Here is a 25,046-nt window from a genome sequence, read left to right on the forward strand (position 1 = left end):
ACTTATACACTGAAAACTACAAAATGTTGCTGAAAGAAATTAAAGAAGACACAAATAGACATCCCATGTTCATGAATTAGAAGACAATATTGTTAAGACATCAATACTAACCAAAGTGATGTACAGATTCAATGTAAGTCCTACCAAAATGTCAATAACATTTTTTACAGGAATAGAAAAATCCATTCTAAAATTCATATGGAATCACAACCGATCCCTAAATATCCAAAACAATTTTGAAAAAGAACAAAGTTGGAGTTCTCATACTTCCTGATTTCAAAACTTACTACAAGGTTACAGTAATTAAAACAGTGTGGTACTGGCATAGACAGCTATATATAGTCAAATGATTTTTGAATAGGGTGCCAGGATCATTCAGTGTGGAAAGAACAGTCTTTTTTCAACAAGTGGCACTGGGAAAACTGAATATCAACATGAAAAAAATGAAGTTGAATTCTTACCTTAATACCATACACGAAAATTAAATCAAAATGGTTCAAAGACCTAAATATAACAGCTAAAGCTATAACACTCTCAGAAGATAACATAAGGAAAAGCCTTCATTTCATAACAATGGATTTGGCAATGATTTCTTGGTATGACACCAAAAGCATAGACAAAAGAAAAAAATCGACAAATTGGACTTCATTGAAATTAAAAACTTTGTGCATCAAAGGACAGAGTGAAAAGGCAACTCTCAGAATAGGAGAAAATATTTGCACATCAGGTATCTTATAATTATCAGTGTATATATTGATATACTGAATATATGTAGAACTTCCACAACTCAACAACAAACAAGTAACTTATTTTAAAAATGGACAAGAGATTTGAACAGATACATCTCCAAAGAAGATATACAAATGGCCAAAAAGCATACGAAAAGATGCTCAACATCACTAATCATCAGGGAAATTGAAACTGAAATCAAAACCACAATAAGATACCATTTCACACCCACTAAGACGGCTATTATTTTTTAAGAAAAGAAAATAATAAGTGTTGTCAAGGGTATGGAGAAACTGGAAGTCTTATCTTGTGCATTGCTGGTGGGAATGTAAAATGGTACAGTCTCTATGGAAAATGATATGGCAGTTTCTCAAAAAATTACATGTAGAATTACCATGTGATCCAGCAATTCCACTTCTGAGTATATACCCACAATAATTGAAAGCAGGTATTCAAACAGATATTTGTACACCCATGTTCATAGCAGCATTATTCACAAAAGCTAAAACATGGAAACAACTTAAGCATCCATCAACAGATAAACAAAATGTGCTATATACATACAATGGGATATTATTCCACCTTAAAAAGAAAATTCTGACACATGCTACAACTTAGATGAATCTTGAAGATATTATGCTAACTAAAGCCAGTCACAAAAGGACAAATATTGTATGATTCCACTTATATGAAGTACCTAGAGTAGTCAAATTCATAGAGACAGAAAGTAGGATGGTGGTTGCCAGAGGGTGGTGGGTTGGAGAAAATGGGGAGTTAGTATCTAGTAAGTACAGAGTTTCAGTTTGGGAAGATGAAAAATTTCTGGAGATGGATGGTTGTGATAGTTGCAGAACAATGTGAAAGTACTTAATGCCATAGAACTACACACTTAAAAATGGTTTAAATGGTAAATTTTATGATATGGATATTTTACCACAATAAAAAAATTTGCTCTGCAAGACACTGTTAAGAGAATGAAAAGACAAGCTACAGACTGGGAGAAAATGTGTGAAAATCACATATCCAACAGAAGATTGTGTTTAGAATATACAAAGAACTCTCAAAAGTCATCAGGAAGAAAATAAACAACCCAATTATAAAACAGCAAAAGATTTGAACAGACACTTTAGCAAACAGGATATCAGGATGGCAAATAAGCACATGAAAGATGTTCAACACCATTAGCCATTAAAGAAATGCAAATTAAAACTACAATGAGGTACCACTTCACAGCTATTGGAATAACCAAAATAAATACTGACAATACCAAGTGCTGACAAAGATGTAGAGCAACCAGAACTCTCATACATTGCTGGTGAAAATGCAAAATGGTACAGCCAGTCTGGAAAATGGTTTGGCAGTTTCATATAAAGTTAAATGTACACTTACCATATGACCCAGTAATCCCACTTCTAGATATTTACCTTAGAGAAATAAAAACTTATGTTCACAAAAAAACCTGTACAAGAACGTTCATATCAATATTATGCATAGCCATCATAACCTGGAAACAACCCAAATGCACTTCAATGGGTGAATGGATAAACAAACTTTGGAATGTCCATATGATGAAATGCTACTCAGCAAAATGAATGAACTATTGATACACGCAACAACTCAAATGAGTCTCAAAGGCATTATGCTGAGTGAAAGAAGCCAATCTCACAAGGTTACATGTTGTATGATTCTATTTACATGACATTTTCTAAAAGATAAAACTACAGTGATGGAAAACCATCAGTGATTGTCAGGAATTATGGTGGGTTGAGAATGACTATAAAGGGACAGCATGAGGGAGTTTTTTAAGGTGATGAAGCTGTTCTCTTTCTTGATTGTGGTGGTGGTTACATGAATCTACATGATTTACAATTCACAGAATTGTACACCAAAAAAGAAGAAGCCCCATGCAATTTTATTGGAAGTTCATTTCAAAAGTAAGAAAATATTAGCTATCATATCATCATCAATCATTATACTTTACTGATTAATAAAAATATTCAGAATTATTTGTGAAATGGGATCTAAAAATCATTAAGGTCAATTTATGTCTGGTACAACAACTTAAATGTACAGAGAAAAAACAACAGCACTAAATGTAAAAGCTTTAAAACTTCTACTAACTCCTCTCTTTAATATTCTGTATCAGGATAATATGCTCCTTCTGGATCATTGCCTATAAACATTGTCATATACTGAATATGGAATTAAATAAGTGCTCAACTGGGACCCTAGGTTACATTCCTAAATCTAACACTATAAGAAAACTCTCGACTTGCCTTTTGTGCCTAATTTTATCTTCCTCTTCATTGAGGTCATGTACTTGTCTGCACTTGTCTTTTTGTGGTATGCTGTGAAGGTTTAAAGCAAGGAGTTTCAAAGATAGGAAACAGAACAGATTCATACACCACCCGCCCTCCACCCCAAATACCAGGTACTGCTCTAAGTGATTTACATGTATTATCTCACTTAATCCTCTTAATAACCCTATAACATAGCTACTATTAATATTCTCATTTTACAGATGAAGATACTGAAGCATAGAGAGGTAACTTGCCTAGCATCTCATAGCTAGTAAGTGGGGGAGCCAGGATTTTCCCAGGCAGTCTGCCTCCAGAGTCCATGTTCTTAATCTTTATGCTAAATGTCTCTCCACAAAAGGCTATTCATTTGTTCATTCATTCCTTCCTTCACCACTGCTCTGCCATGTCTATAGTCTTTCTATTTCTAACAAATCATTCATCTATTCTCACAGCCTTAACATGTCATCTAAGGAGAGTTGATTCCCAGTTCTATATATCTAGTTCTGACCTCTCTCCTGAGCTTCACTGCTGCATTTCCAACTGTCTCCTCAACATCTGCATTTGATGATCCTGCTATTCTCACAAAGTCAACATGTTTAAAATCTAACTCATCATCCTTCCTCAAAATTTCCCCAAAGGTTTTCTTAAATTTGCCAATTGGTAAGTCACACAGCCTTGAAACCTCTGGATTATCTTTGACACATACCTCTCCATTGACCTCCCTCCTTCATTTTCAGTCAACAAGTTTTATTAGTCCTTCCCTTATAAACCTACCTCTCTCCAATTTCACTGCTATCACTCTAGACCAAGTCTTCATGCCTAAATGACTATAATATCTCCTATCCATTCTCCCTGCTTCCAGTTCTTCCTCTCTCTAATCCTATGTATTGACCACCAGATTAATAATTTTCAAATATGGCTTCATGTTACTTCTGGTTCAAAAACCTTCAATCATATTGAAACTAACTGATAACTAACTCTGTATAGGTCTATACTAGTCACCAAATACAGTTCAAAATTTTTAGCTACCTTTCTAACCTTGTCTCACATCTCCTCCATAGTAAGCACACTACGCAGTGCTCACACCATCTGTTGCAATTGAAATGTCAGTACCTCTCTTTTCTAAAGAATAGGTAGTACTAAAAGAACATTTAAATCTTACCTCCTCTGAGAGGCCTTCTTCAATCACACCAATACACAGTGGCCTTTGCCTCCTCTGAACTCCAACAACACTTAGCAAATGTATCTAGTATTGTCACTAAATGTTACATGTTTCTCTCTCCAACCAGACTATACTTGGCACAAGGTGAGGAACCATTTCTTAAACATCGATGCACCTTCCACAGCGTCTAGCAAAACTTATCTGTCAAACTAAATCCTTCTTGTTAAGACACATACTATTTATCTATATATTTTGTGCTAATTTGTAGTTCAGCCTAAGACCCTTCACAATCTAGTTTCGCCTCCTCTTCCTTCCAGTGTCAACTCCTGTCATTCCCTGCCACTCCTTCTACTCCTGCCACATTAAACTTCTCATTATTCCTTAGACACACCACGTTCTTTCATAATCCTGTTGCTATTTACTATCTTTTATGTCCATTCCCCTTTATTTACCTGACAAATGCCCATTGATCCATCAGGAGTTAGTATAAATGTCAACTTCTGACTCCCCCAACTAGACTTAGATGCTCTGTATTCTGCGCTACCTCAGCATTTTATTCAAATCTCTGTAATAGTTTCCATGTTGTCATGCAACTAACTGTGCACATATTTGTCTCTCTTATGGTATTATACATTCCTCAAAAGTAGTGACAGTTTGTCTTTCCCCTATTCCCTTCACTAACTCTTCATATTTAATGCCCTGCTGTTTAATCTTTCTCTCAGTGAAAGAATATATCAAAGTCAGTGGGGATCACATACCTTGGTAATAAAGAGCCTTAAGGAAGGAGTGACGATCAGCTCCCTGAAATAAAGACTTTTCTATTTCCATTTCTCGCCGGGTCAGCTGTTTGCTCTTTGCAAATCTCTGTGGCAGGCAAAGAATGCGCTGACGCTCTGAGATCCTTTCTTCAATATCTTGAAGACGGTTCTGTATTGCTTCAGGAGTTGCCCTCAGTCTTGTCTTCTGAAACCAGAGGAATGAGACGGCATACATCATAGAGGACACAACCTGAACCTGACGATCTGGTGTCTCAAGTAAAAAGATGACCTGGGCCCAGAAATGAGTGTTTACAGAAAGTGTTAGCTAAGAAGTCAAGGAACAGCTTCTCTTTTACCAATGTCTGCATTCTAAAAATCAAAGAAGATTCAGACACCAAGCTCAGTTTTGTGAGAACTGAAAATGAAAAGGCTCTCAATGCTAAAATGAAGAGATTTTGCTGTTTCCTCGAGGAGAAAAACAAACAAACAAACAAACAACAACAAAATTACCCCACTCACCTTTTCACCTGAAACATGGCTCTTCCAGATCAAGATTTCTGTTTCATTAAGCCCTAATTCCCTGAGAGAGGCAGTTTCCTGGTCCTTCTCATGCAGTGTCTGGAATTGGGACAAAGTCATAGTCCCAGCTGCTTCCTTCCCAAAGGGCTTGTACATAGTACCAGGAGCAAAGCTCTCTTTCTTAGACATACATCTGCAAAACATGCAGGAGGAGAGTAAGAACATCTTGAGGTTACTACCATTCACAAAAATGGAGGTTCTATACTGTAAGAGGTACAATGAAACTCACTAGCAAATCTTCTTTTACATCTTATTTCTAAGCGACTGCATCAAAATGTAACTCCATCAGTAGTCCCCTCATCCAGGAATAATAAACTAAATCAAAAAATATTTATTGAGTACTTACTATGCATCAGACACTCTGCTAGATACTAAGGATTTAATAGCTTTAAAAAAAGATAAAAATGGCTCCTGCTTTTGTGGAAAAACAGTGGAACAGAGGCAAGTAAACAGGCAATGATAATATTGGGTTACAAGTGCTATGTTAAGGGAAATATGGGATGCTGTAGGAGGACATAAAATAGGTACTTGGCCCAGACTTAGTGAGATATGGGAGGCTTCCCAGAGGAAAAGACACAGAATCAAAACTCTGCCTAATACATTGAAGTCTGACAAAGAAAGGGAGGTGGGAGAGGAACATTCCATCTAGGCTTTAAGAGAGATCTGTCACCTGGAGGTGAGACTCTATGATACTCTCCGTTTGCAAAATCAATACCTACTCCTCAATGGAGACAGAAGTATCAAGTTGATGCTGAAGGAGGCTTTTCAGCTGCCTCTCCCCTTCTGTTTCCAGCTCCTCCAGGACATGCTCATCACTCTTCACACAGCTGTTTACCCTGGAGTAGATATAAGAATATATACAGAAAACAGTAGAGACTGTGAGTCTCAAAATATATTCCTTATCTATATTATCTACCATTAGAGACCCCATTTATTCAAAGACACTTCTCCAACAATTCACTGCCCTTTACCATTTAGTCCATGAACACTTACTAAATACCTGTCTACACAGAATGCGCTATGCTAGGTACTGAGGGAAGTCGAAGGTGTTTAAGACATAGTCTCTATCCTTAAGAAGGTCACAATCTATTTAGGGAGAAAAAACATGTATGTACGTGTTGTGTCGGCGGTGGGAGGAGAGAATAATAACACATAGAAGCATAGGCCAAATTAGTAGAAATTCACAGAAGAGAAAATTGGTAGAAAAAGGTGGTAAAGGAAGACTTCAGAAAGGTACTCTTACGCTGACATTGAAAAGTGTGTGATGAAGAAAAGGAAAACAGGAAAAGAGAGTACAAAGGGACAGTAATATATACTGAAGGATAATGAGAAGTAGTAATTTATCAAGCAGTTAAGTGACACAGTGCAAGTGATAGTTTAGACAGATGAATGTGGTTATAATATGCCATAGAGATTCAAAGGGAAGAAACAAGAACTAGTTATGAAACTAGTGAAGTATACAGTGATGAAGGTCTAGACTGAAATGGTAATAGTGAAAATGGAAAGAAAGGGTTAGATGAGAGGGGACTTTTGGAAGCAGAGGCAAGGAAGTCAAAGATAATCCCAAAATTTCAGTCTGTGTAACTGAGAGAACAATGGTACCAATGAAGGAAAGCCAAAGCTCTAGATGGAATAAATGATTTGGGAAAGGGAAAGTCAGTATTGTTTTAGTCATGTTGAGTCTAGTACCTTTTACAATAGAAACGCCAGCATGAAGTATCAGGAGTACTTCAAATACATGATTCTGAAGGGACAGCATGAGTGACTGGCTAAAGGGAAAATGAGAGATGAGAGTCCGAGGCTGAATGTATAAATCTTGAGTCATCTGTGATAACAAGATCTGGAGCTCTGAGGAGGAGATCTCCAAGGAGAGAATACAGAAAGAAATATGAAGATGGTCCTAACATTTTTATAGCCTGGGCACCACTGTGTAGAAATCTAGGCCATGGCTAGCATGATCTACTAACTAAGTAATTAAAAACTCTTATTAGAGTGTAAAGAAATAACAGGGCCATTTAAGCATGAAACAACAGATTATTTTAAAAAAATACAAAAAATGAATTAACTCCAGGAAAAAAACCAAATATCAAATACTTTCCTTGTAAAATAGCTCTTTCCCAGTGAGGTTATGATAAAGTCTAGAAAAACTAACACCCATAATTAAAAACAATATTCCCAGGCTCTAGAAAGACTTGGCCCTATTTTGGAAAATTCTAAATTATCTTTAGGCCCAAGGTGTTAAAAAATTCATTTTAAGTATCTCAATTTTTTATTACTTAGAATCCCAAAACTTCTTACTAAGTTTAAAGTTTCTAGACATCAACACACATGAATCTCAAAAAGAAATGTTGAGTAAAAAAATAAAGCAAATCACGGAAAAATTAATATATGTGTCCATTTGTATAAAGTTGAAAAATAGATAAAACTAGGAACATTTTGTTTAGGGATAAATTCATATGTACTAGAAACTATTTGCTTTTTTAAAAGCAAGGGAATCAGTAACGCAAAATTCCGGATAGTGGTCACCTCAGAGGGGAACGAAGGGAGGGAAAAGACACAGTAGACTTCTAAGGGACTGGCAATGTCCTATTTCTGAAGCTTGCAGTGGATGCGAACCTTTATTATTCTTTAAGCTGTATATATACATTATACATTATTTTGCATGGATGAGATACTGTAAAAAAAAAAAAAACGTTAAAGGTTAGTTTCAGGCAGGGAAAGTCAAAAACGGTTTTTTAAAAGATGCAAGGAACTGACAGTGCAGGAAAACATATCAGTAAGAATTTTAAACGCACTGCACTATTCCAGAGTGATGATTCTACTTGCAGCGTGAATCTAAAAATTAATTTAAGCCTGTCAATAGTTGGGAGGCTCGGGCCGTTTAGGCTCAAGCGGCCATTTACCTCAGGACCAGTAAGGGGAACTGAGCCCAGCAATGCCTTCCACCTCCCCTCCCCCCATCCCAAAAATCCAACCGCTTTGGTGCTCTCCTTCTACATTTAGAAACAAAGTACCGCTCCTTTACTTTAAGATTGGAAAGCGCTATATGGTTTCGGGGCCCGAGCAAGTAGTCTCCAACACACAGACGTTGCAAATAAATACGCTGGCCCCGAGCCTTTCTCAGGTGGAGGTGGCGGTAGGGGAGGACGAGGAGGGGTTGGCCCGAGGTACCTTCATCTCCGGCGCCGGGAATTGGTCAGCCTCAAACCCTTTTGCCTAGCTGGGTCCGTGTGAAACGACGAGGCCGCAGCACCTGGCCAGCTCCCGGGGCCCATGCCGGGAGGGCATACCCACAGCAGCCGGGCCCGGTGGCAGCCCTTCCTGACCTTCGCTCTGCAGGCCTGTTCAGCCCGTCTCCCCTCCTCCCGTCTCCTTTGTCGTCTTCCCGCTCCCATGAAATCGCATCCCGAGAACGTGCAATACCCAAACCAGAAAGCAATTGAAGCCATTTTCAAAAGAAAAAGTAGAAGAGAGCTCCCCTTGCCGCCTGCTCTTCAGACAAGTCCTTACCTCTTCATGTTTCCACAGGCCCCTACCTCCAACTTGCGTAAATAGGCCGCGGACCTCAAGTCCCAGAACTCCGCGCGGCGGACTCTAAGGGGATTGTGATGGAGCATGGGGCTCTGGGAATTGTAGTAGCACAGAGCTATGGCGACAGAAAGAGAAAGTAGGTCTCGAGTGACAGGTATGCTGAACATTGTCCAAATATTGATTTTGAATTGCTCATCTAGGTTCAAAATAAGACCCAAAATATCCAGCTCAAAAAACCGAGTCACCTTTGACTTTTTGATTCTCTCATTCATTACCACTAATTCCTGGCTCTTCTGTAATTTCCTTTGAACTTCTTATCAACACTGCTTTTCTTTCAAGGATTTATCCAGCCTACCTACCGTTTCCAGTAGAGCCTCTGCTTCATCCTTCATGATGTAGCCAGAGTCATCAGACACGAGTCTGACTATATCACCTGTATTAATGGTTCTCCTCTATCTGTAACAGAGACTTGAGAGTTTTGTCCACTTAGAATCAGAAGTCTGTGTGTATTCAGGTTCACAAATGTTTTACTGATAATTATGGTGAATCAAGAAAGAGGTATAGTATAGTGGTTAAAAGCATGGGCTCTTAGTTCCGAGAAATGGAAATGCAAATGTCTTTAAGTGTATGAAAAGATGTCCAATCTCACAAATTTTAAAGTGCACTGACTACCAGTACTCCTTAAAAATAGCAAGGTCATCAAAAACATGAGAATCTGTCACAGACAAAAGGAACCAAAGGAGTCATGATGACTAAAGTAATGTAGTATCTTGAATGGGATCCTGGAACAGAAAAAAAGACATGAGGTAAAAACTAAGGAAATGTGAATGAACTATGCTCTTTAGTTAATAACAAGGTTCGTTAGCTGTGACAAATGTACCAGAGTTATGCAAGGGAAACTGAGTTGCAGGTATGTGGAACTTTGTACTATGCAACCTTTCTGTAACTAAAACTGTTCTAAAACTTAAAGTTTGTTTTTAAAAGTACACTAAAGTACCATTTTTCACCTAACAGACTGGGAAAGATCCAAAAGTTTGATAACACACTTGTTTTATTGAGATTGTGGGGAAACAGGCGCTCTCAATACACTAGTGGTAGGAATATAAATTGGTACAACATCTATTGGGGGCAAATGAGGATACTACTAAAATCATAAATGTACATTCCCTTTAAAGCAGCAATTCAGTTATGAATAGAGTCCTCAATACTATATATCCTCTAACCTACTATCATTCCTTGCAACATTGTTTATAAAAACAGAAATGAAAATATCCAAGAACAAACTATGAAAATATATCATTCAGTGAAAAACTATGCAGCAGTTATAAAGATGACAAAGTTCTCTACGAACTGCTACTGAACAATCTCCAAAATATAGTTAGTGCAATAGCAAGATGCAGAACCATGTGTATACTATGCTTCTATTTGCATAAAAAGGGGAGCTCTAGTCACTTAAAAACTTACATATATGTGTTTTCTTATATATGCACAAGATATCTTTGGGAGAACTTACAGACAAATGATGAGTGAATGCCTCCAGGTAGGGGAACTGGATGGCTGAGGGACAAGGGCAGAAATAATTCTTCATTGTATATTTTTGTGCCCTTTGAATTTTGAACCCATGACTACATTACCTAGTCAATACCTTTTTAATTAAAGAGAAACCCTCTTACATCTCAAGGAGCCAAAGAAAAAAAGATTGTAGATAATGGTGGGGGGCGGGGCATACTACTTGGATTTGAATCTCACTTCTCAGTTGACAGTATAGCACAATAGGGTTTTAGAGGCAATCTGGACTTGAAATTTTACTCTGGTAAGTTACTAGACTGTGGGTTTCAGTAAGTTTCTTTAACTGGTCTAGGCCAGTTTTCTCATCTGTAAAATGGGGATACCTCCTAAGAATAGGGTGACTGTCAAGCACATACAAAGGTATGGCTTTAAAGTTATTCCATGATTGAGTGGTAATCTATGAGTAAACAGTCAAATGTTAATCAGTAGATTTAGACTTATTCAAACTGCTTTGTATTGCCATGCTCAAGTTAGAGCAAAGGACCAAAAAGCAGCTACTGAAAAACATTGTAGAATTTCCTGTCCTGAGAACTTCTATCAGATTGAAAATGTCATGGTGAGCTACCTAAGACCCATCATATGCAAATAACTGTGCTCTTGAAACATAAAGGTGAATGACTGCAGGCATAACATGTACCACTTTGTAGCTTTGGCACAGAACATGAACTGAATATAAGTATAAACAAAATGGGGGTCACATCATCGCCTGCACCAGGTAAATCCTATACGGTGGTAGAGCTGAATTTTGTGGCTCAACCAATCTGTCTAAATTGACACATTGACAAGGAATTGACAAGGAAATGGAAAAATACACCAAGGTTGCTAGTGTGCTTATCCTCTGGGACGGTGGCAAAGGGTGGAACAAATATTACACCAACCATCACACCAAACTTGTGTACAACTTCTAATAAACATATAGCCTATTGATATTGAAATGATACACACTACATTGCAAATCCACTAGGTGGGATGAGTGGAAAATGAATAGCTAAGATACATATTCACATAGCTGTGGAATTGCAACTGGAAAGCAAGGTCATAAGAAGTACTCTACATACCTGTGTATAACTGTAACCAGTGCAAGTGATAGGTACAAAAAGATATTCAGAAAATTATACTAAAAAGAAAACCAGGCCATTTCTAATTCTGCCAAACGTGTTAACTGTGTAATAATAGCTATTCTGTTTCCCCCAACATCCTTCTCCCCAGCTTAGAAGGACATCAGACAGTGTATACAAAGCCTTGGAGATCTCTAGATGTTATACATGGGCACAGAGATCTTACCTAATTTCACAATTTTACCCCTAGAAGAATTTATGACAAACCGAAAAATATGCCTCATTTGTCTTTCTGACAATTTAACAAGGTTAGTTTAATTAATCCAGAAGCTCATTCTTAACAGAGACACATTTTTTGGGTTTGTCCTTTTTAGGTGCTTTGTTTGTGGCATGCTTCTGAAGACTACATTATGAAGCAGTTATGATTCCAAGATATGGAAGATGTTAAAACCAAAAATCTTCTCTTGAATCTACTCACCATCTAATATCAAGAGTAAACTGGGCCGGGCGCGGTAGCTCAGGCCTGTAATCCCAGCACTTTGGGAGGCCGAGGCAGGCAGATCACGAGGTCAGGAGATAGAGACCATCCTAGCTAACATGGTGAAACCCCGTCTCTACTAAAAATACAAAAAATTAGCCGGGCGTGGTGGGCGGGCATCTGTAGTCCCAGTTACTCGGGAGGCTGAGGAAGGAGAGTGGCGTGAACCCGGAAGGCGGAGCTTGCAGTGAGCGGAGATCATGCCACTGCACTCCAGCCTGGGCAACATAGCAAGACTCCGTCTCAAAAAAAAAAAAAAAAGAGTAAACAACTGTGCAAGTCTTTCAAATTTCCCAAACGAAACAGCATAAATGCTGTTATAGAAACAAATATAGCATCTTTTCAAAGGATTAAAAAATGGGTATGTACTGGGATAGTGTCAACACTTTAAGAATTCTTCAGCTAATATGTCAGCTGGTTAACAATGGTTACAAGGGGCTGAAGACTCCAGTGCCTAACATAAATGGTGCTTTAACATCACTGGTAAAAATAGCTTATTTCTGTATTTCTGACCTTTTAATTAAGATTCGTTCAATGTGGCTGGGCACAGTGGCTCGCGCCTGTGATCCTGGCACTTTGGGAGGCCAAGGCGGGTGGGTCCTTTGAGCCCAGGAGTTCAAGACCAGCCTGGGTAACATGGCAAAACCCCGTATCTACAAAAAACTCAAAAATTAGCCAGGTGTGGTGGTGTGCACCTGTAGTCCCAACTACTTGGTAGGCTGAGGTAGGAGAATCGCTTCAGCCCAGCAGGCAGGGGTTGCAGTGAGCTGAGATCATGCCACTGCATTCTAGCTTAGGTGACAGAGCAAGACCCTGTCTCAAAAAACAAACAAAAAAAAAATTTGTTCAACAGTGTCATTTCTTTACATGTTAGAAACGGTCAGAAAGAATCTTAGAGATGATTTAGTCCCATGTACAATTCCAGACAGTACATTGAGATCACCCTGTAAGTCTTAATAGCATTACTAGATCAATCTAGAAGCCAGTTGCCATCTTCTGGCATCTTCTATGTACTGGGAAAAACACTAGAACTCCCACTGAAGATAATGTAACAATAAGATAGTATAAGCAGTATTGTAGTTTCCTTTTTCTTTATTTTACTTAGGAAATATAGAATAAGCACTCTACTCACAGTGAAAAGACATAAAGGAATCTCAAAACTTCAGAGAAATGAAAACCAGTTTCTTCTCACAAAACAGTTTGGGAAACCCTAATATGATGCAACTTTTTCATTTATGGACAAAGATAATGCCCAAGATGAAATTATTTGTCCAGTTAATTAGGCAGGAACAAGACTAGAGTCACTGTTTCCTGTGATACACTATATTCTCATTACTGAATGTAGAACTTGTACACAGGCTACTTTACAAGAGTTGAATCTCCAAAAGCAATGGGAAAAAATGTCTTTAGTATTACTATTATCTAGGGTATACGAGTAATAATACTGAACTGAAAAATTAGAGAGTACTAAAGATTATACTTAAAAGTTGTGTTTATCTACAGAAATCATCCACAAGATTATACGAGTTCTGTATTACTTTCACGTTCTATAATTCTGTGTGGTTACAAAAACTTACTGGATAAGAAGCTGCTGCTTGGAAAAGTTTGAGTAGAAAAAAAAGAGTCCATGTCAATTTTGGCATTTAGTCTGCTCATAAGACTGATCATGGCTAATATTCATTTCAAAAATATTTCTTCGTGTAACGTGTACCTGCCAGGATGGTCGCGTGCAATCAGTACAACAGCAAATTTAGCTCAGTAAATTCTAGGTGACTGAGCTCTATCCACTTAAAAATTTTAATAGTTAACTTCAGTATTACATGTTTTTTTTTTTTTCAGGACATTACCTTTATTTATGACTTAGGTGAAACATGAAACACAGGAGAACAGACTGTTCCAAACCTAAGAAGAAGGCTTATTAAAAAAAAAAAAAAAAAAGCAAACAAATACACAGAAATCACCAACTATAAATCATATGCTAAAACCAAATAAAATGCCGTATAGCCATACATTAAAAATAACCGAATTCCTTGAAACTTACCTTTCCTTAACCTTTTAATAATAATCTACCCTAACTTGTCCTCCCTGCTCTGAATCTCTATAACACACTTTCTATAACTCATACTGTACTTCTTTATATTATCTATATTGTTTTTATACAGACAAGCATTAATTATATCTCAAACTAGAGAGGAGGTTCCTTTAAGAAGAAGAGACTTTACAGTATCCAGCACTATATATGTTGGCATGTACTTTTGGCAAACATCACCCTATGATTCAACTGGAGTGAGAAGGATGATGTGTACTGATGCCAGGGAGAGTAAGACATAAATTACACATACAGGGTCAACATCTAAGAGGTTGCTGTCTGGACAAAGGGGTTAGTATAATTTTGATTTTCTAATACTAAAAACAAAACTAAGGTATAATTCTCAACAGTACAATATTTAAATGAAAAAAAAAGGATGCACAATTCATTTACGATCAAGATGAAATATTAAGTATAAATACTACTCTATTTAACATCAGAATTTGTAGGTAATAATCCAGAAACGACATGCTGAAGATACGGTCATTCAATGAAAAGCAGTGTTGACATCGCGTGCATGCTCCTTGTAAAGACGATCCTCAAAAACCTGTGTTACCTCTTCTACCTTCCTTCGCAGCATGTCTATAGGAGAAAAAGTCACACAATCATTAATCTAAGGCCAAAATATTCCATGAACATAATTTACGTATTTCTTTCAACATATGAATAACAAAACTTTACATAGCAATTTCAATAGCTTTAAGTTTTAGAAAACACATAAGAAAAAAACACTCATCTATCTGTTTGGAAACTCTGAAAACAATGGACAAGACTTTTGTTTGTTTGTTTTGTTTTGTTTTTTTCTGCTCTCCCTAGCTTTCAGGCAAACAACTGTGTAGTTGACATTTATGTTTTGTTAGAATGAGGTGTTAACTGCTTTTTGACTTACTACACCCTAAAAGTGACATACAGGGTAGTCATTAAATTGGGAGTATAGGTTTTGGTGGGTCTTAGCTACCTATAAGCAAATGAGGGCACTGAGTATATTTACATTTCTGTTCTTTTCTAATAATGATTTATTTAACTTGGTGGTTCTTAAATTTTCTCAGGGGCCGAGTACCACAAAATACCATTAATTTTACCATATGAAACAGTAAATTTCTGCTAGTAAAACTAAGCTGTTGAAATAAGCATGATACTCTGAGTTTTTCTATTAACATGCACAAATAAACTTGGTCATTTGTTTAGTGTCCATTAATGGTTACTAGTGAATAAGCCATAACTGGTGCCCAAGAAGAAAAAGAATTTACAAAAGATACACTAAAAACTTTAAACAATATACAGTTGACTCTTGGACAACATAGGTTTAAACTGTGCAAATCCACTATACATGAATTTTCTTCCACTTCTGCCACACTTGAGACAAGACCACCCTCTCCTCTTCCTCCTCACCCTGTTCAACATGAAGATGACGAGGATGAAGAACTTTATGATGATCCAATTCCACTTAAAAACTGGTAAATTTTTTTTCTTCCTTTCTTCCTTATGATTTTCTTGACAACATTTTCTTTTTATCTACCTTACTTTATCATGAGAATACAGTATATAATAATACATATAACATGCAAAATACGTGTTAATCGACTATGCTAGTGGTAAGGCTTCCATCAACAGTAGGCTATTTGTAGTTAAGTTCCGGGGATTCAAAAGTTATATTTGTTTTTTTACTGTGTGGGGATTAGTACCCCTAAACCCTCCATTGTTCAAGGGCCAGCTGTAATATACTTAAATTTTCTTCACCTAATTAGAAAAACCCTAATGTTACCCAGTTTTTAAAGTATAATACCTCATTTTATCTTATAAAGACATTCTGCAAGATCATGCTTTAAGGACAGTGATTTCAATGCTGGCTGTCTATAAAAGGCCAGAAAAACAGTATGTTGAGCCTGGCAAAATATATCTCCTTTTTGTTGTAATAACTAACTGCGGGGTGCAATTTTTTCCCCTAAATAACGTTTTTAATATGATGGAAGCACAGATGAGCACTACAACAAACCATTAACTTGAGATCAGAAGTGTCAACATAAGCACATTCTAGTAATTTGCTGATTGATACATATTAAATGCAAAGGGGTACATTTATAACGATTTTAAAAAATCAATAAACTATCAAGAAATACAAGTCAGCAATATTAAGAGAGCCTTAATATTAGCATTTTGTCATGTCTTCTCATTGAATTCCTAGGACTATTTCTGTATTAACATACTTTAATTTTTTAAGACTTTCATTCTTTAAGGGCAAAATCTGCACCTAGATACTTAATGCCCAGAATTTTGTTCCCATGGCAAGCATCAGTGATTGACTGGTTCCTGCTAGCATATTAAATATGGCATACACATATGGACATTATTAAAAAATAATTGTACTAAACAATATGAAAATAAGAAAGCAATTTCATTCACAATAGCATCGAAAAGAATTATAATACTTAGGAATAAACTTAACAAATGAAGTATAAGACCTGTACATTGACAAAAAAAATTGCTAAGAAAAACTAAAGAATATCTAAATAAGTGGAGATACATTCCATGTTCATGGATTGAAAGACTTGCTATTGTTAAGATGGCAATTCTCCACAAACTGATCTACAGATTCAATGTAATCCCTATGAAAATTCTAGCAGGTTCTTTTTATAGAAATAGACAAGCTTATTTTAAATGTATATGGAGAGGCAAAGGATCCAGAAAAAAAAATCTTGAAAAATAAGAACAAACTGTAGGACTTAACACTATCTGATTTTATTTTATTTTATTTATTTTTTTTGATAAAAGGGAGCTTTTGTTTTTATTTTAAAAATAAAAACAAAATAACACTATCTGATTTTAAAACTTAATCAAGTAACCAAGACAGCATGATATGGGCATATAATAGCCATAGAGATCAATGAAACAGAAACAAAGTCCAAAAATAAAACCTTAAAAGGTACCAAGGCAATTCAATGATAGAAATCATAATCTTTTTCAACAAATGGCTCTGGGACAACTGGATATCTACATCCAAATGAAATCAAACCCCCACCTTTAACTATATACAAAAATCAACTCAAGATGGATTATCAATCTAAATGTAAGCACTAAAACTATATTTTAATAACAAGAGGCTGGGTGCCGTGCTTCACACCTGTAATCCCAGCACTTTGGTGGGCCGAGGCAAGAAGATCACCTGAGGTCAGGAGTTCGAGACCAGCCTGGCCAACATTGTGAAACCCTGTATCTACTAAAAATACAAAAATTAGCCAGGTGTTGTGGTAGGTGCCTGTAATCCCAGATACTCAAGAGGCTGAGGCAGGAGAATCATTTGAACCCAGGAGGTGGAGGTTGCAGTGAGCCGAGATTGTGCCATTGCACTCCAGTCTGGGTGACAAGAGAGAAACTCCGTCTCAAAAAAAAAAAAGAAATGGTCCTGGGAAAATTGGCTAGCCATAAGTAGAAAGCTGAAACTGGATCCTTTCTTTACTCCTTACACGAAAATTAATTCAAGATGGATTAGAGACTTAAATATTAGACCTAATACCATAAAAACCCTAGAAGAAAACCTAGGTAATACCATTCAGGACATGGGCATGGGCAAGGACTTCATTTCTAAAACACCAAAAGCAACGGCAACAAAAGCCAAAATTGACAAATGGGATCTAATTAAACTAAAGAGCTTCTGCACAGCAAAAGAAACTACCATCAGAGTGAACAGGCAACCTACAGAATGGGAGAACATTTTTGCAATCTACTCATCTCACAAAGGGCTAATATCCAGAACCTATAAAGAACTCAATCAAATTTACAAGAAAAACACAACCCCATCAAAACGTGGGCAAAGGATATGAACAGACACTTCTCAAAAGAAGACATTCATACAGCCAACAGACACATGAAAAAACACTCATCATCACTGGCCATCAGAGAAATGCAAATCAAAACCACAATGAGATACCATCTCACACCAGTTAGAATGGCAATCATTAAAAAATCAGGAAACAACAGGTGCTGGAGAGGATGTGGAGAAATAGGAACACTTTTACACTGTTGGTGGAACTGTAAACTAGTTCAACCATTGTGGAAAACAGTGTGGCGATTCCTCAAGGATCTAGAACTAGAAATGCCATTTGACCCAGCCATCCCATTACTGGGTATATACCCAAAGGATTATAAGTCATGCTGCTATAAACACACATGCACACGTATGTTTATTGCGGCACTATTCACAATAGCAAAGACTTGGAATCAACCCAAATGTCCATCAGTGACAGATTGGATTAAGAAAATGTGGCACATATACACCATGGAATACTATGCAGCCATTAAAAAGGATGAGTTCATGTCCTTTGTAGGGACATGGATGCAGCTGGAAACCATCATTCTCAGCAAACTATTGCAAGAACAGAAAACCAAATACCGCATGTTCTCACTCATAGGTGGGAACTGAACAATGAGATCACTTGGACACAGGAAGGGGAACATCACACACCGGGTCCTATTGTGGGGGGGGCAGGGGGGAGGGATAGCATTAGGAGATATACCTAATGTAAATGAAGAGTTAATGGGTGCAGCACACCAACATGGCACATGTATACATATGTAACAAACCTGCACGTTGTGCACATGTACCCTAGAACTTAAAGTATAATTAAAAAAAAAAAAAAAAAGAAATGTTCATCAACTGATGAATGGATAAACAGAATATGGTATGACTGTACAATGAAATGATACACAGCAATAAAAAGGAATTAAATACTGATATATGTTACAACATAGATGAACCTTGAAAATATGTTAAATGAAAGAAACCAGACACAAAAGGCCACATATAATATGATTCAATCTACGTAAACTCTCCAGAAAAGGTAAATCTATAAAGACAGAAAGTAGATTAGTGGTTGCATGGGGTTTGGGATAGAAATGGGGAATAACTGCAAATGGCCAAGAGAAAATTTTGGCGCTAACAAATGTGTTCTAATACTGGATTGTTTGATGTCTGTACAACTCTATAGGCCTAACTAAATGGCTATTGGTTAAGGTGGTATATTTGTGTATTTAAAAATATTTTAAAACAATTATTTGTTATTCTCAAAAGATTTTGGTGAAGCTGCTTCCAGCCAGTGTCATTCTGTTTTGGAGACAGATGTTTTCTTCAACTTAGCCTTTTGCAAATACTTTAGGTGAAGATTCAAAAAAGATTATGAAAAGAGATTTAGTCATTAAACCCAGACACAGATTTCTAGAAACTGTAATTAATGCTTTAAAAAAATTTTAAGTTATACATATAAAAATTATTAGATGAGATTAAATTCATTGTCAAAGAATACAATGTACTTTCATAAGCAATGCTATATAGTATATCTCTCATTTCTCCTAGAAAAAAATTGAGGCAGTGAGAGAAAAAAATATCCTGACAGGAAAATAGTTAAAGACACAAATAGGCACCTTATAAAATGACACACAAATTATTTATAAACATTTTAGAAATACTCAACCTCAATAGTAACCAGAGGAATGCAAATTCAACCAGGAATATATTATTTTAATCTATAAATCTTGGCAAAGAATGATCATCATGGTGGTGGTGGTGGTGGTGGTGGTGGTAGTGATTACAGGAGTGGTACTGGAAAGAGTGCAGAAAAATGGGTCCCCCCTAATGAATTTCTGGTGAAAATATAAATTAGTACAACCTACCTGGAAGGATATATACCAAAAGCTTTTAAAACAGACATTACTACTGATTTACCATTTTAACTTCTAAGAATTTTATTTATGTCCAGTAATCATGGATGTACACCTTAAAATTTACCTCCAGCTAGGTTTTTACTGCAGCATGATTTAAAACAGCAAAAAGTTTGAAACATTAACTAATACCTAACAATGGGCTATTAACTAAACAAACTACAGTATATCCATATAATGCAATATTTAGCAGCCATTAACATGTAGAATGTTTAATAACATGGAAAGATGGTCATGTACACATGTCTGTAGCTTTGTATCTCTTTCTCCACCAAAAGCTAAATACAGTATGCTGTGTAAATATCAGGCGACAAATAAATTGAAACCATATATTGGACCCCAAGCTCATGCCGGGCATTGCTAAATTCTGAAGATACAAAAATAATTAAGATATTATCTCTATCAAGAAGCTCAAATTCCAGTAAACAGACATGTAAATAAATAACTAAAATGTTATATGATAAATGCTAATACTACATTAGGTAGAACACAGCATGGATACAAAGAAGGGGATAAACAACTATTAGAATGATGAGCCAAGGAAGTCAAGGAAGGCTTCATAAACCATCTTGACATGGAAGCAGCTACCAGGCAGACGATGATGGGGTAGAGTACTCCAGGCAAAAGAAACTGAACATCCGAAAATACAGAAGAGGAAATAACATCAGGCGTTTAGAAAACCATAAATACTTCTTCGAGATGAGGCTAGAGAACCAGGTAGGGGTTAGATTATGCAGGGTACTTTGTATATTATGCAAAGAATCGAATTTATCATTGGGCAATGGGAACTAGTGAAGGGTTTTAATAAAGAGATGACTAGAATAGAGTGTGACGTTATCAAGATCATCTTGACAGTATTGTGAAAGTGAATTAGAATGGGGGGGAGGAGACCACTAAGGTCACCAGTTAGAGATCAAGCAAATGCATTTACCACTGCTCCATTTCAAAACATTTGTAAAATAGCAGTAAAGATATTTTTAAAAGAAGAAGAAAAAGACAAAAGCATAATATCATGAGGACAAAAACAAGAAAAGGAGACAACAAAAAAACTATGAAATTTGCAACTGGATTTGTACAAGAGAACCCTAGAAAGAATATGGAATTAGTAGAGCTAGGTAATTCAAAGTGGTGTTGAAAGTGGAGCTAAAAACAGAACTGTGAAAAATATAAGAAACAGACCCCTCCTCTCTTCCACATCCTACATCTGGGCAATTCTCCCTACCCAACTCCTGGAGATAATTTTCCTTTGGAGAGGGTAAACCAAATAAGCTGTGGATCAGGGACACCAGGCAGAGCAGAGGGCAAGTATTCTGTACCAAAACAGGAATTAAGTCAAAGTTATACAACGGATAAAGTGAAAGCCTACAAACTGAACAGAGCCTGCAGTCTCTTCTCCAACAGTTCTCAGAACACTGGCTTAACACCAGGCTTATCTCTAGCCAGGAGCTGGAAGTTTCTTCCCCAGAGAATTTGACCAGCTAAAGAGATAAATCCTGAAGATAACAGTTAGAGGTCCCCCAATGAAAAGGTCTAGACAAATTATCCTATAATAGTGAGTTAACAAGCCCCACCTACAAAACTTTTCAGTGTATCATTCTTGAATATAAATGGACAACCAAGAATCACCAGATATTTGAGGAAAGCCTCTAACACGAGAAAGACTGAAACAAAACAGAAATATAAAGAAAGCTAAAAGGTATACTCCAGAAAGAATAAAATATACATTTTAAAAATCATTAATATCCTCAAAGAGATAATACTGAACTCATGAAATAAGAACAGGATGCTATTTACAAAGTACATATACATAATCATAAAACAACACAACAAGCTCTTGCAAAATTAAACTTATAGCAGAAATCAAAGATCTGTAGAAAGACAAAAACTTGAGTACATACCCCAGAAAATTTAACAAAAATATAACGAGAAAATAGGAGAGAAATTAAATTTAGATCAGTCCACGGCATCAAACATTAGAAAAAGAGTATTTCCAGAAAGAATGAGCTAAAACTTAATTCAAGAAAATAGACCCAAACTGAAAGAAATGAATTCCTTGAATCAGCAATAATGGGCTCAGTGGATGAAACAGATCCACACCAAAACACAACATCTGATACTTCAGTATTTTGAGGAAGACCCTAAAACCTTCCACTGAAAAACACAATGGAAAGTTCACATGAGGTTCAGGAATCAAAACGGCCTTCAAAGTTAGAAAACAACAGAACAACTTCTTCAAAAGTTCCAGGGAAAATTATTTCCAAGCTAAAATTCAATACCCAATATTATCTATTAGATGTGAGGGTAGAATAAATACCTTTTCAGACAGGCAAGGTCTCAAAAAGTTTACTTCCTATGCACTCTTTCTGGAAACTGCTAGAATATGTGCTATATCAGAAACAAGGGAATAAACCAAGAAACAGAAGTGTAAGTAAGAGCTATGAAACTGGAGAACCAACAAAGAATAGAGGCAATACAAGAATGCTATAGAAGGGAGACCATAGCCGAGCAGCAGACCAAGAAAGCAACAATTACGGATTGTAATATAGAGATTACAGGACTCTAGCAGAGATGAATCAAAGATGCAACTGATAGATTTAAAGTAAAAGCAGGGACTTAAAGAACAAATTATTGAAAGTATATAGAACACTAAGCAAATAAAGAAATAAGATTCAAAGGAAAATAAAACTTGTAAAAGGAAGAAGACATAATATAGTATGCTACATGGCCAGGCTGCAAATAACATTTATGCAATCATAATTCAACTATTAAATATTGCTCTACGTGAAATTTATAATATATACATATTAGGATGAGGAAAATGTGTGTGTGTATATATATATGTATATATGATATAAAAGAGTTAAATCCTCCCCTCCACCCATTTTGGAAAGTCAGTAAGAAGGCCTAAATATGGAAAAACTAAAAAGTAACACTACATGATGTTTTAAAATATACAAATAAATAGTTGCAAAATTTAGCTAAAATAATTGAAAGTGATTGCCCTAGGGAGTAAGAAAAGAAGGTATGGACAAGGAGCTGATGTTTTTCATAAACCTGAAAAAAATTATATTTTCAAGGTGGGGGACAAAGAAAGCCTGAAATAGGGATGTGGTAGTGGGAAACTAGTGAAGACAAAGGATTCAAGAGCCATTTAAGCATTATAATCATCATCACTTACTGAATAAATAGAAATAGCCTGCTTTAGATTCCTGAGTAAATAGCAGTAGTCTTTTGCTGAGAAAAAGAAAAGGAGTTACAGATCTGGGAGAGCCCAGAGAATATGAAAATAATGAGTTTAGTTTTAGACAAGTTTAATTTGAGCCTTTGGGATATCTATGTGCAGATGTTTGTTAACATGGAGCTTTATAATGGATAGTAAAAGAACCATTAGTGAAATTGACAGTTGGAGATAACAACTAGGATTTTTAAATTGCTGATTATCAGAAATGCCTTAAAAGAGAATGCAGGGCGGAGATAACAACTAGGATTTTTAAATTGCTGATTATCAGAAATGCCTTAAAAGAGAATGCAGGGCCCGTACTCAAGATGGTGGCTCCGGGAGGGCGTGGCCAGTGACTAGGAGGCGAGGCAACGCGGACCAAGGCGGCGGCCAACTAGCGGGGTCTGGAGGACGGAGAAAAGGAGGAAGACGAGGAGCAGTTAGTTCTAGTGGAATTATCAGGAATTATTGATTCAGACTTTCTCTCAAATGTGAAAATAAATGCAAGGTTTTGGGCACTCTCACTGAGAGGCCCATTCTGCAAGTGGACAGCTGTGTCTTTGCTGGGGAGTATGAAGACACTCTTGGGACCTGTGTTATATTTGAAGAAAATGTTGAACATGCTGATACAGAAGGCAATAATAAAACAGTGCTAAAATATAAATGTCATACAATGAAGAAGCTCAGCATGACAAGAACTCTTCTGACAGAGAAGGAAGGAGAAGAAAACAGGTGAGGTGGAATGGCTGCAAATAAAGGATAGTGATTTCTCCTATCGACCCAACATGATTTGTAGCTTTCTACATGAAAATGAAGACAAAGAAGTGGTAGCTTCAGCCCCAGATAAATCTTTGGAATTGGAAGGGGAAGAGATTCAAATGAATGACAGTTCAAACCTGAGTTGTGAACAGGAGAAACCAATGCTCTTGGAAATAGAAGATTCTGGTCCTCTTATTGATATACCTTCTGAGACAGAAAGTTCTGTTTTTATGGAAACTCAAATGCTGCCTTAGAAATCATTCCTAGATGAAATGTTTCTCATAATAACTTGTCAATAACTTTTTAGAGTTCTTACATAAAAATAATTGCTGTGTAGCTTTCAGTCTTTTAATATTTTATTGCATTTTATTGGCTATACACACATATCCAGTCATAATACAACTTATTTCACCAGAATCATTTGGGACCAGGCATGAATTGGACTTTTAAAATATAGTTTGGGCCGGGTGCAGTGGCTCACACCAGTAATATCAGCACTTTGGGAGGCCGAGGTGGGAGGATCACTTGGGCCTAGGAGTTTGAGACCAGTTGGTAATGTGGAGAGGCCCCGTCTCTACAAAATTTTTTTTAGAATTAGCTGGACATAGTGTCATGTGCCTGTGGTACCAGCTACTGGGCAGCTGACCTGGGAGGATGGCCTGGGACTGGGAAGTCGAGGCTGCAGTGAGCTGCGTTTGCGCCTCTGTACTCTCACCTGGGTGACACAGTGAGACCCTGTCTCAAAAAATAAGTAAAATGAAGTATTTGTAAATGACTTTGGGGACCCTTCTGAGTCCTTTAAATTTAAGGTTTTCTTAAGGTAAGTATATACATTTTCCTTTGAGGCTGTTACAAATTACTACGAACTCAGTGACTTAACACAAATGTATTGTCTTATAGTTTTGTAGGTGAAAAGTGTGACACGGGTCTTACCTGTCCTAAATTCAAGGTGCTGGCAGGAATGCATTCCTTTATGGAGGTTTTGGGGTGGGGGGCAAATCCATTTCCTTGTTTATTTAGTTGTTGGTAGAATTCAGTT

At 36.7% G+C, this 25,046-nt stretch overlaps 2 protein-coding genes and 1 pseudogene across 33 annotated transcripts in view; 1 reads left to right on the forward strand and 2 right to left on the reverse strand.

Annotated features, from left to right (window-relative positions):
• The window catches only part of RBM41 (RNA binding motif protein 41), a 54,911-nt gene extending 45,810 nt beyond the window's left edge, over nt 1-9,101 (reverse strand). For 7 of the 30 annotated variants that reach the window (XR_012429933.1, XR_012429935.1, XR_012429931.1 and 4 more), the window contains exons 1-5: nt 9,039-9,101; nt 6,248-6,364; nt 5,469-5,661; nt 4,950-5,154; nt 3,006-3,077 (exon numbers count right to left, since the gene is read on the reverse strand). Coding sequence is in view for 25 of the 30 variants with exons in the window: in XM_045384104.2 (XP_045240039.2) it covers nt 3,006-3,077; nt 4,950-5,154; nt 5,469-5,661; nt 6,248-6,364; nt 9,039-9,046 (595 nt within the window). In the remaining 5 variants the exon portion in view is untranslated. Of the gene's footprint in view, nt 1-2,118; nt 2,154-3,005; nt 3,078-4,949; nt 5,155-5,468; nt 5,662-6,247; nt 6,365-7,217; nt 7,300-8,054; nt 8,205-8,699 lie in introns of those variants that run through there. The other 23 variants (XR_012429932.1, XM_045384105.2, XM_045384102.3 and 20 more) reach the window with 16 other exon arrangements.
• Nucleotides 9,102-13,298: 4,197 nt separating this feature from the next.
• NUP62CL (nucleoporin 62 C-terminal like) overlaps nt 13,299-25,046 on the reverse strand; it is a 67,970-nt gene continuing 56,222 nt past the window's right edge. For all 3 annotated transcript variants that reach the window (XM_065538169.2, XM_045384108.3, XM_065538168.2), the window contains one exon: nt 13,299-14,895. In XM_065538169.2, coding sequence (XP_065394241.1) covers nt 14,801-14,895 — 95 coding nt within the window. In that variant the 3' untranslated portion in view covers nt 13,299-14,800. The remainder of the gene's footprint in view (nt 14,896-25,046) is intronic.
• LOC102135062 (general transcription factor 3C polypeptide 6 pseudogene) lies at nt 20,728-24,343 on the forward strand (annotated as a pseudogene).

This window comes from Macaca fascicularis, chromosome X, assembly GCF_037993035.2.
Source record: "Macaca fascicularis isolate 582-1 chromosome X, T2T-MFA8v1.1".
NCBI lineage: Eukaryota > Metazoa > Chordata > Mammalia > Primates > Cercopithecidae > Macaca > Macaca fascicularis.